The following is an 11,403-nucleotide window of genomic DNA, read 5'->3' on the forward strand; positions in this document are numbered from 1 at the left end:
CTAATGGAATGACTCTTAATTTCGAGCCAATTTTTCTTAGTTCCTTGCGATATAGCAATATGTGTCGAATGATGGAATTTTTGTGATATTGTGATAAGCAGTTAATCAGTTAACAATTTTTGGTATCTTCCATAGGAACTGAGATAACTAAGCTCAAAGTTGACAGTATGAGGGCTCTTCTATTACAGGTTTTACGGTGATTCCATTAAAAAAAAATACTCAAAATTGGTGTTTGGGATTGTGGTTCCCCGATTTCAAATTATATATTTCGTCGTATTTCCTGAAAAGATCCACACCTTTTTTTGGAACTTTCTACAGATCTAAATTTTCTTTGTCTAATGATCAACACCAATTTTTAATCGGATTCTGAAACTGTTTGTGTTTCATCCATTCAAAATCCCTTTTAAAATTTTCTCTGATTTTAAGCAATAATGCTTTAGCTGTGTCCATTTTAACTGGTCATTTCATGTTGCTCTTTGTTTGTCAAGCTGGTAATAACGCAGGATAGCTATCATTTTTCGCCAAAAAAAACGCAAATTCAATAAGCGTTCAATCATTTTATTTAGCACAGAATTGGTCAGGTCCCGTTCAGCAAAAATAAGTTAGAAGAAATTAAAAAAATCAGCAAATCTTGCAAGTTGAAGCACAGTAGGATTTGCGTTGAGCCGAGGTGTAGAAGGTGTTGGTGCAGAATCCATTGGCTGCCCAGTCAGCGCAATGAGAAGAGCTATCAGCATTGTAAGATGTGCAGGTTGAGGAGGAAGAAGATGCAGTAGTGGTAGATGAGTAGGTTGTCGAGGATGGGCATCTTCCACAGGTTCTTTGGCAGTACGTGTTAACAAAGTCTTGCATTCCAACAGTGGTACAAATCGAGATATCTGTGGCGCAATCGACAACAGCGTCAACACATCCTCCCTCGTTACAGAATCCGCAGGCAGATGGACAGTCAGTAGCGATGATGGATCTCCAGATGATAGAGTTGCATTGGGCGGTGGTGATTGTGGAGCAGTCGAGGCGAGGGTCTGAAAGTTGACGAAGTCTTGGGATTGGATGGTTCTTGAAACGGCGTCCCAACTATTTGAGTCAGTTTTCCCGCGAATTATTGGTCTGATTAGATAAACACAAGTCAACTCTTAAATGCGTATAAACGTATGACATATTCTTTAGCTTAAGTCTTGTAACTACGCTAGTTTAGGGCTTGTAACTAGCTTAACGCTTATAACTTCGCTGGGTTTAAGCTTTTAAGTTTATAACTACAATATGATTAAGTTTGTAACTATAACTTACATGCAACGTTAGCGCAGTTATAAGCATCAGTCTGACAACACAATCCACATGTCTTTGGACAAGTATCCAAAGCGGCGGTCTTCATATCTTGAACAACAGCAGCTGGGGTGGTAGTGGCGGTCGTATAACAAGCCAATGGACGTTCAGCATCAGTTCCAGCAGATGGGTATCCAGCGGTGGTGTCTGGATCGACGTAGAGAACTTCGCAAGCGGCATCGGAAATGAGGTTCGAGCAGGCGACAGCCGCTGGGGTGTACACGAACTGGAAGAGATAATTTTTAGAGGGAGATGGTATAAATGAAAACTCACTGAGGTTCCGTTGTAAGTGGTGCAGTTCAGATCTCCACTGATTGCTGCATTAGCTGAGAAGAAGACCAAAAGGAAAGAGAAGAGGAAGAGCATGTTGTAAAGTACAAGTTGATACATTTTGGCAGGAAAACAACTCTTTTATACTTCACGTCGTCTATCCTCCAGGGATTAGAAAATTGGCTCAGCTTTCCACCAAATTACCTTACAGAGTTCAGCATCAAAAGTGACCAATCGCCTGCGCATCCTTTCATGGAATACTCATTGTTTTGTTTGTATACAAAAGAATCTTTGTTACATGTTCTGGTACAAAAAAATTCACAACAAAATTTATCCAGGACAATATCTGTTTTACTGATCAGTGACATAATGAGGACAGTCGGGATATATATAGCGTACAAAGTTTTGGGGATAAAGTCATAGCATCCATTAAACATGCTCTTCATCTTCTCCTTCCTTTTGGTCCCATTTACAGCTAATGCTGCTATCACCGGTGACTTGAATTGTACCACTTACAATGGAACATCGGTACGTGCCTAGATAATTTTAATATTCAAGTTTTAGCTGCTAGCTTGGATAAAACTTGTAAGCAAACCCAGCCTAAATTTTCCTTCATTCCCCAAATCACCTTCTTTTCAGTTCGTCTACACCCCTGCTGCTGTCGCCTGCTCCAACACCATTTCCGATGCCGCTTGTGAAGTTCTCTACGTCGATCCCGACACCACCGCTGGATACCCATCTGCGGGAACTGATGCTCAAAGACCATTGGCTTGTTATACCACAGCCACTGCCACCCCAGCTGCTATTGTTCAAGACATGAAGACGGCCGCTTTGGATACGTGTGCCAAAACATGTGGATTGTGTTGCCAGACTGATGCGTACAGTTGCGCTAATGTTGCCTGTAAGTTTTAAATAGTTACAAGCTCGACCCTAGCTAGGGTTAAACCTAGCTAGCTTAACGTCTATGTAAAAAGATTAAAATTTTAAAAAACTAAAGCTAAACTTTTCAAAAATATGAGTCACCGTTAAGTTAGTACTTCCAATATAGGTTTTACGGTAGGTTATACGAAAGGAACAAGTAGGACTACGCTAATTCTAGAATACGCCTATATTCAGTCAAAATCCAGTTTTTGATAACCTTATTTTGAATCTCCTATATACACCTCTGCTAAAAGCTATCTTACCCAACTCATATTTCCCACACTTTTAGACCCTCGCCTCGACTGCTCCACAATCACCACCGCTCAATGCAACTCTGTCATCTGGAGATCCATCATCGCTACTGACTGCCCATCTGCCTGCGGATTCTGCAACGAGGGAGGATGCGTGGACGCTGTTGTCGATTGCGCCACAGACATCTCCATTTGTACCACTGTTGGAATGCAAGACTTTGTTAACACCTACTGCCAAAGAACCTGTGGAAGATGCCCATCCTCTACCACCTCCTCATCTACCACTACTGCATCTCCTTCCTCCTCAACCTGCACATCTTACAATGCTGATAGCTCTTCTCATTGCGCTGATTGGGCAGCCAATGGATTCTGCACCAACACCTTCTACACCTCGGCTCAACGCAAATCCTACTGTGCTTCAACTTGCAAGATTTGCTAATTTTTTAAATTTCTTCTAACTTATTTTTGCTGAACGGGACCTGACCAATTCTGTGCTGAATAAATGTTTCTTATTGGGTGTGTGTGTGTGTTTTTTTTTTGGGAGAAGAAAGCTATCCTATTGCCACCTTAACTTACATAAAGTACTTGACCACTGCTTCCATGAAAAAAACTGAACTAATAAAGGGTGACTCGCAGTCTCGATGATTTTTGTAAAAGTACTAGCAACATACACCATGTTTGCACATTGTAGAAAAACGAGAAAAAAGAATGGAAACAATGGATTGAACGTTTCGAATCCTAAAACAGGTGTTCAAATAGGGGAAAAGGTATAAAATGAGAATCGGTTCGTGGTAACAATCATCCAAGAATTCGATCATCCATCAATTCTTCTATCAATTCCAACAATGTTCGCCCTCGTTTCGGTCCTTCTCGCCTCATTCTTGGCTCCAGAAGTCTCCGCCGTTATTGGTGGTGACTTGAATTGTACCAGCTATAACGGAACCGCGGTAAGAACCTAATTGTGACCAAGCAAATTTAAATTTTCAAAATTTCAGTTTGTGTACACCCCAGCCGCTGTTGCCTGTGACAACGCTATCTCCGATGCATCTTGCGCTGTTCTCTATGCTGCTCCAGACACCCTCTACCCAGCTGCTGGAAATGATGCTGAAAGAGCATATGCCTGTTATACCACCGCTACTGCCACCCCAGCTGCTGTGGTTCCAGATATGAAGCAAGCCGCTCTTGCTAACTGCGCCAAGACCTGCGGATTCTGTTGCCAGACTGACGCCTACAACTGCGCTAATGTTGCCTGTGAGTGTGACTAATCCAAAAATCATTTGTATCCAACTTTTTCAGTCCCACGTCTCAACTGTGCCACCATCACCAAGTCTCAATGCGACTCCGTCACCTGGAGAACCATCATCGCCACCGACTGCCCATCCGCCTGCGGATTCTGTAACCAAGGAGGATGCGTCGACGCCGTCACCAACTGTGCCAACGATCTCTCCATTTGCCAAACTGTCGGCATGCAAGACTTCGTGAACAGCTACTGTCAAAGAACCTGTGGAAGATGTCCATCCACCACTGCTGCTTCTGGAACCGTCACCTCTACTGGATCTTCCGGAACCTGCACATCTTACATCGCTGATACCACCACTCAATGCGCCGCCTGGGCCGCCAACGGATTCTGCACCAACACCTTCTACACCGCCGCTCAACGCAGAGCCAGATGTGCTACCACTTGCAGAATCTGCTAATTTATTATTTTCTCTTTCATGACTTACTTCTTTGCCTTTCAAGACAGACCAGCGGGTGACTAGTGGAACTGACCATTCCAAATTGTGCAATAAAAGATGTTATATTTTATTCTGAAAGATTACATCATACAAAAAAGATACCTACAAGGTACACAAGAAACGTTCAATGAACATTTTCTTACCTCCCACCCTCTCCAAGTGTCTATCAACAAAACACACATACCCATTCACTTTTCCTTTCTCTTCCCTCTTCCTCCAGAGTCAAAAGATCAGCTGGCAACCCCGAACGACCGACGCGTACGTGATTAGTACGCTCTCTAACTTCCCTCAACCCTCCACTTCCCCGTATCTCTCGCCGAACGAATTGTCATCTTTTTCTATCTACGGCAAGGGAAACACCCCCCTTCCCCCTCACCCATAACATTTTGCATGATTCCTCTAAATTCCACCATTTCAATTTGCATTTCTCACGTAGGCATAATGTCTCGGGTTGTTATCTTATCTATCTTGTTTTTTGGACTACTGTCATCACCTTATATAAATAGCGGTGTGGATGTTTTAGGTCAACACAATGATTGTATCCAGGGAGCGAAAATTTTGTAGTGTGTGCCATCAACTTGGTGATGGCTACCATTTTGGAGCCATCGCGTGCAAGTGAGTCAAATTTTGTGTATCAGTTTTTAGACATGGTCCTAAATATGGCCAAAATTTGTATCATTTTTCGAATTATTTTTCCAGAGCCTGTGCCGCATTCTTTCGCCGAACCACCTCCATGAATCTTGCCTCCAAGTTTTTGTGTCGAAAAAAGAACGAGTGCATCATAAAGATGAGCAGTCGTGACAGCTGCAAATCATGCAGATATGCAAAGTGTTTGAATGTTGGAATGAATCCGGAAGGTGAGGATTATGAAATAATGATGTTATTTTAATCTGTGAGCATCGAAACAGAATCGAATAGTTATTGGTCTAGTTCGAAGACCGGAAGCGGTGCAGTATCATTTTAGCTTCAAAAACTCCGAAAGTTAGATTCGGGTCTATCTCACAATAGAGGTCTTTTGGACCGCTGGTCCCATGATGGAACCATGGGTCCCCAAAAAATACCCTCGGACAGCGGTTTCATCCCTCCAACCATAGTCCCAACGCCTAAATCAGGTTTTAAAAAGTCGCAAGCTCATTTTTGCCTTTCAATTTGTTTTTTGGACCATAATCTGAAGGAAGGACCGGACCATAGGCTGGGTGGTCGGACCGCAGTTTGGCGGTCGGACCACGGTCGTCATGTTTGGTCCTCTTTGAGACCGATGGTCCTATCATGGAACCGACGATCCCAATTTGGAATCTCCCATCTGAGATAGGCCGAAAATGTTTCATACTTTCAACATTACGGTCCACATGACCACCACATGGTAGACACGTTTTGCAGTTTGATGAGAAAGATACTGTACGCTAGAAAATGATGACAATTCCGATTGTTGATCGGTGGATGCAATAAAAACAGGAACATTAAACGATACATGGAGATGAGAGATATAGTTCAAAAAGTGATACCTGATAAGGGGATACAGTTGTAGTTTGAAATCCTTTACCCAAATTGCGAGAAAACTTGAAAAAAAATTTGAGAGAATAAAATTTTCGAGATTTGGTTCTTATCAGCTAGTCGAGACCACGAACTTGTGGACTCACCGTTTGAGGTCGAGCGTCGCTAACGGCTGAGCTACGGTAGAAGAAGTTGTACAGATCGATATCTCATGTAAAAGCCTCACAAAAACCTTCTGTCCCTTTAAAACCGAAATGTTCCATTTTTAGTTGTCCAATCCCCCCAATCCTCCAACAAATCATCATCTTCCATGGAAATCGAAAGCCTACCATCCTGCTCATCCTCTCCTGCATCATGCAACAGTCCTATTCTCAGTGTTAGCTTTTCAAAAAAGACCTCTGGAAAAAAATTGTCTGAGATTTTCAGCTCGACCTAGTTGACTACCATGAGATGACCCCAGTGCTCTGCGGAGTCATGCAAAGCTATCAGAATTTGTACAAAAAAAGATACGGCTTGCATGCGCCAAAAATGGTAAGTCCGGAAATTCAAAAAACTGAAAATATATGAAATTATAATTTGTATATTTTTCCAGAAACCCCGAGCGACAACTTACGGAGAATTCTGTAACATCTATGTGAACGATGTGTACCTACAGTATGAATTCCTAGAAGACAGTTTTCCTCAGTTCAAGGAAATGGGCGGTTTTGAAAAGAAGCATGTCTTCAAATACTTTTTTGTATCATTTATGATCCTTGAAATGGGATACAAGAGTTATCTGGAAGGAACGGAAGTTTTCGTTTTGGCAAATGGAGATTTCATAGATACTATGAACTTGGACACTTTTTATTACGACCCGGAGCACCGTGAGCGGTGTAAGTCTACAGAAGCAATTGCGTGAGTAGCTACAGTAACCTCCAAATCATTATAAAAAATTTTGTAGAATGTACCGCCCGTATTTCGACCAGATGAAGCGTAATGTTTTCCAACCTTTGTGCCATCAAAAAATCTCGTTAATCGAATTCCTGGCTCTAGTAACATTATGTACTTGGAATGATTCTCTAGAAGGACAACCGGATTCGTATTATCCACTTTGTCGACCGGTTAGACAGAAAGTTATAGCAGAGCTCATGTCGTTTTACGAGAAGGATACGCCGGATGTGGACCCGGCGTACAGGCTGAGCGGACTGTTAATGTTGTTGCCTGCGTTAGAGGTGAGAAATTTTAAGAGTCCCGTAGTCCCTTGTTTCAAAAAAGTGTAAAATGGATTTTTGAACTTTTCGCCACCCAGTAGCACACTTGAAAGGTCATGGGTATTGTGTTACCCGGCACACACTAAAGTAAATACAACATCAAAATTCAAAATTTTATGCGTAGGAAGGTTAAAAGAGAATGTTTGGAACTAGCTTGATATGTACTGAAACTTACGTAATAGTAGACGAGCAGCTTAGACAGCTGACCAGACGATCTTAGAAAGTTTTCCTACCGGCTGAGCTACGCGGACCCTATACATCCACTTTGAGCTCAATTATCTGGGTTCATCTAGAAGATATCGAAAAGTGATCAACTGAAAAATTGTTTATCATGTTATCACAAACATTTGATATGTGGACTACTTTTTGATATTCTTCATAGGAACAAAGATAATTGAGCTCAAAGTGCACGGATAGGGTGATCTTCCATTAGGGCAAATATGTGGATAATAATTTGAGATTTTTTTTTCGAAATTTTTAAGGATGGGACATGAAAAAAGACTGGTCAAATTTTGTTTTCCTCTCGGAAAGTTGAACTGTCAAGCATAAGGGTTCCACACTGCTACCGAGCTACGCGGTCGTGAACCCAACAGCACATGTTTTGTTTGAGCTCAATTATCTCGGTTTCTATGAAAGATATCAAAAAGTGGTCAACTGATAAATTGTTTATCATAATATAACATACATTCTATCAGTTGACACATTTTTGATACATAATTCAGGAACCGAGATATATGAACTCAAAGTATAGGGTGCCTTTCTATTAGAGCGTTTACGGTAACTCCATGCGGTGTGTCCGGGACATAAGTTTCCTATTCCAAAAAAGAGAAGAAAATCAACATAAAATGTTAGGACAACAATTTATTTCAAACAGGGTTAAATGCATTGCTTGAGTATACATACATACTATCGCTTGGAGCGGGATAGCGGAGTGTCGGTGTTAAACAGGAGCGCGATATTTGTACCCCGAGACACCCGACAACTAACCTGCTACATTTTCTCAACAATTCTGATTTTCAGCGCTCCGTGGAACTATTCCTTCAAACCATGGAAGTCAAACGTCTCTTCCGCTGCTTCCCATTCCACGACAAAATCTACCAAATCGTCAATTGCCAATAACTTTTTGGACCCGATGTATATTAGTTTTCCACCTTTTTTTAACTTAAATGTCTACACGTGTAAGCTAACAACATTTTGCGTATGGGACGTCTTCGGTGCAAAAGTATTCGTTTACATGTATGTATTCTTTTTAAGCCCCCCTCACTTACTTTCGAAGATTCACTTTTTTACGTTTGAATAAATATGCTTACCACTTTCCTTGCCACTGCTGTTTTTTGCTCGCTGTGCTTTGCTCAAGAAATGACTAAAGCTGAAAGTAAGGGACAGCTTAAATAATCCTATGCCGACAAAGTGTTTCAGTGGCTTCGTACGAAAAATTCCTTGCCGATCAGAAGCGACTCTGGGATGACTTGTTCAGGGGATACGATCCGACCATTAGCGCAATTTATACACTACGTAATTCCTGTGAAATTTTCCAAGATCCAATCTACATAATTCAGACAAATCCCAATGGATCAACCAAAACAAAACCATACATCCACCAATCACAGAGTTGAAACTGACAATGGCAATGTTGAAATTAGTGGATGTGGTAGGTCAGAAAACGGCACAATATGGTTAAGCTAGCATTTTCAGGTTGAGGTTGAGGAAAAAATCACATTTCTGTTTGATTATATCGCTGAGTATACGGACTATCGATTGAAATGGAATCCACTGGAATATGGGGGAATTAGTCATATTTATGTGCCACAAAAATCCATATGGCTTCCAGAGATTACGATTGCAGATGCGTGAGTTTTTACCATATGATCCCTAGAATCTATGACATCATAACCCCCATAAATGCCATATATCGGGGTACCATATAAATTCAACCATAGAAATAGTACCATATGGTACATTGGCATTATAGGTAATACATCTCACGAATATCATGCGTGACATTAGCAGAACAAAAATTGTGGCACCATTTGTATCATGGCAACTATAATAATGGTACCATGTGATCCATAGCCACTATGGGTAATACTCTTTATAAATACCACGCCGACCATAAGCAGTGGAAATATAACCTTATGATCATGGATGTTATAAACCGTGCTTACCATAAGCAAAATAAGAATTGGGGTACCATATTTACGATGTTTGCCATAGTAATGGTACCATAGGTCGAATAGGTATAAAAACTATGAATAACATTCGTACTATAAAAAAATTAGTATCGGGGTCCCATATGTACCATGGCTACCGTAATAATGGTACAATATTAACTTCTTACTAGTAATTTCTAGGAGAACCAAGTTTTCAGTCACGAAGTGAAGTTCTTCGAATCAGATGACGCTCCACGAACTGCATGGGTATGTTATTCTCGAAAACATTCAGTAACTCAAAATTCTCAGATCAACTACAACGGCACTGCTGGCTTCTACACATCTACCGTAGCGTCTGTGATTTGCCAACTAGACGTAACATACCCATTTTAAAACTACAGTAACACTCTGATCTGCTCATGCGTGACATTAGCAGAACAAAAATTGTGGCACCATTTGTATCATGGCAACTATAATAATGGTACCATGTGATCCATAGCCACTATGGGTAATACTCTTTATAAATACCACGCCGACCATAAGCAGTGGAAATATAACCTTATGATCATGGATGTTATAAACCGTGCTTACCATAAGCAAAATAAGAATTGGGGTACCATATTTACGATGTTTGCCATAGTAATGGTACCATAGGTCGAATAGGTATAAAAACTATGAATAACATTCGTACTATAAAAAAATTAGTATCGGGGTACCATATGTACCATGGCTACCGTAATAATGGTACAATATTAACTTCTTACTAGTAATTTCTAGGAGAACCAAGTTTTCAGTCACGAAGTGAAGTTCTTCGAATCAGATGACGCTCCACGAACTGCATGGGTATGTTATTCTCGAAAACATTCAGTAACTCAAAATTCTCAGATCAACTACAACGGCACTGCTGGCTTCTACACATCTACCGTAGCGTCTGTGATTTGCCAACTAGACGTAACATACCCATTTTAAAACTACAGTAACACTCTGATCTGCAGGTCTTTAAATTTCCACTAGACCAGCACGAATGTGGTGTTAGTGTGCTCTTTCACACATATTTCGCCATGAGTATGAAATTAAAGGAGAGATGGAAAAGTTGTCAAAACCATTGTCGCAATTGGTGAGCTTGGGAGTCAACGGATATCCCGAATTCTAAGATTTCTAATTTTCAGGGAAACGGAGAATGGAAAGTAACATATATCGGAGTAGCTGAAGAGAATAACGGCAATCTAGGAGAAACTCAAAGGTTCATAGCTCGATTCCAAAGAAATCCGAGTTTCTATGTGGCTCTTGTGATGGTCCCCGCTTATTTTATCAATTTCTTATCAATAATTGCTCTTTTTATCAATATCGAGAATGTTGGGGAGAAGGTATATTGCCAAATTCTGAGCCACAAAATTTCGATAAATTTCAGATTACGGTCGGCCTTACCAACATTATGGCAATGACTTTTATCTTGGTGATTCTAGCTGCCGACCTTCCAAAAACTGCAAGGATTCCATTGTTAGGTGATTTTCCATTCAACCAACTTTTACTCCACATTTTGCAACCAAAATCAAGTTTCTAGCTCATCTTTTAAGCGAGTTATAGTCTTGTTTGCTCCGAGGGCGCGGCTAGCTAGAGGTGATGAGCGGCGCGCGCAAGTAGACTATACGTTCACAATCTTTCAAAAAAACTAGGTTTCACTTCACGGGATTTTATCAGGCTAGCCGCGGCTGGCCGTGGCCGCGGCCGGCCGCCATTTTGCACAGCCTTGACCAAAACTCAACTCGGTGAAAACCAAATGCAACCAAAATCAAGTTGTAACCAAAAACTTTTGCAGCCAAAATCAAGTTTCCAGCTCAATTTTGAAGCGAGTTATAGATCAATTTGTTCCGAGGACATGGTTCTCATGGTCCCCATGGCACCAAATGGTACCAAATGATATTCATGGTACAAACTGGTACTCATGGTACTCTAGCTACTGTATGGTGATCATGATACCAAATGGTATTTATATTACTCATGACAC

General features: G+C 41.0%; 6 protein-coding genes across 6 annotated transcripts in view; 5 read left to right on the forward strand and 1 right to left on the reverse strand.

Annotated features, from left to right (window-relative positions):
* Window positions 1-11,403, forward strand: part of CBG10411 — a gene marked incomplete at both ends in the record, with an annotated part of 72,110 nt that overhangs the window by 42,620 nt on the left and 18,087 nt on the right. The window lies entirely within an intron of this gene.
* CBG10418 lies at window positions 622-1,689 on the reverse strand (the record flags this gene model as incomplete). The annotated part of the gene is made up of 2 exons (XM_045236821.1): window positions 622-1,056; window positions 1,597-1,689. 2 exons carry the CDS (start codon window positions 1,687-1,689, stop codon window positions 622-624), a joined length of 528 nt encoding a protein of 175 aa, XP_045094272.1.
* CBG10417 lies at window positions 2,029-3,204 on the forward strand (the record flags this gene model as incomplete). Its single annotated transcript, XM_002635716.1, has 3 exons — window positions 2,029-2,121; window positions 2,233-2,494; window positions 2,804-3,204. 3 exons carry the CDS (start codon window positions 2,029-2,031, stop codon window positions 3,202-3,204), a joined length of 756 nt encoding a protein of 251 aa, XP_002635762.1.
* CBG10416 lies at window positions 3,611-4,462 on the forward strand (the record flags this gene model as incomplete). Its single annotated transcript, XM_002635715.1, has 3 exons — window positions 3,611-3,712; window positions 3,761-4,016; window positions 4,062-4,462. 3 exons carry the CDS (start codon window positions 3,611-3,613, stop codon window positions 4,460-4,462), a joined length of 759 nt encoding a protein of 252 aa, XP_002635761.1.
* On the forward strand, window positions 5,034-8,364 carry Cbr-nhr-57 (the record flags this gene model as incomplete). The annotated part of the gene is made up of 7 exons (XM_002635714.1): window positions 5,034-5,116; window positions 5,201-5,358; window positions 6,265-6,371; window positions 6,422-6,526; window positions 6,588-6,889; window positions 6,936-7,206; window positions 8,266-8,364. 7 exons carry the CDS (start codon window positions 5,034-5,036, stop codon window positions 8,362-8,364), a joined length of 1,125 nt encoding a protein of 374 aa, XP_002635760.1.
* The window catches only part of CBG10414, a gene marked incomplete at both ends in the record, with an annotated part of 5,303 nt that continues 2,447 nt past the window's right edge, over window positions 8,548-11,403 (forward strand). The window contains 7 exons of the mRNA XM_002635713.1: window positions 8,548-8,620; window positions 8,805-8,896; window positions 8,941-9,095; window positions 10,190-10,238; window positions 10,281-10,346; window positions 10,565-10,762; window positions 10,807-10,900. Of these exons, the coding sequence (XP_002635759.1) occupies window positions 8,548-8,620; window positions 8,805-8,896; window positions 8,941-9,095; window positions 10,190-10,238; window positions 10,281-10,346; window positions 10,565-10,762; window positions 10,807-10,900 (727 nt within the window). The remainder of the gene's footprint in view (window positions 8,621-8,804; window positions 8,897-8,940; window positions 9,096-10,189; window positions 10,239-10,280; window positions 10,347-10,564; window positions 10,763-10,806; window positions 10,901-11,403) is intronic.

Source organism: Caenorhabditis briggsae (assembly GCF_000004555.2).
Source record: "Caenorhabditis briggsae complete genome, chrV, whole genome shotgun sequence".
Classification (NCBI taxonomy): domain Eukaryota; kingdom Metazoa; phylum Nematoda; class Chromadorea; order Rhabditida; family Rhabditidae; genus Caenorhabditis; species Caenorhabditis briggsae.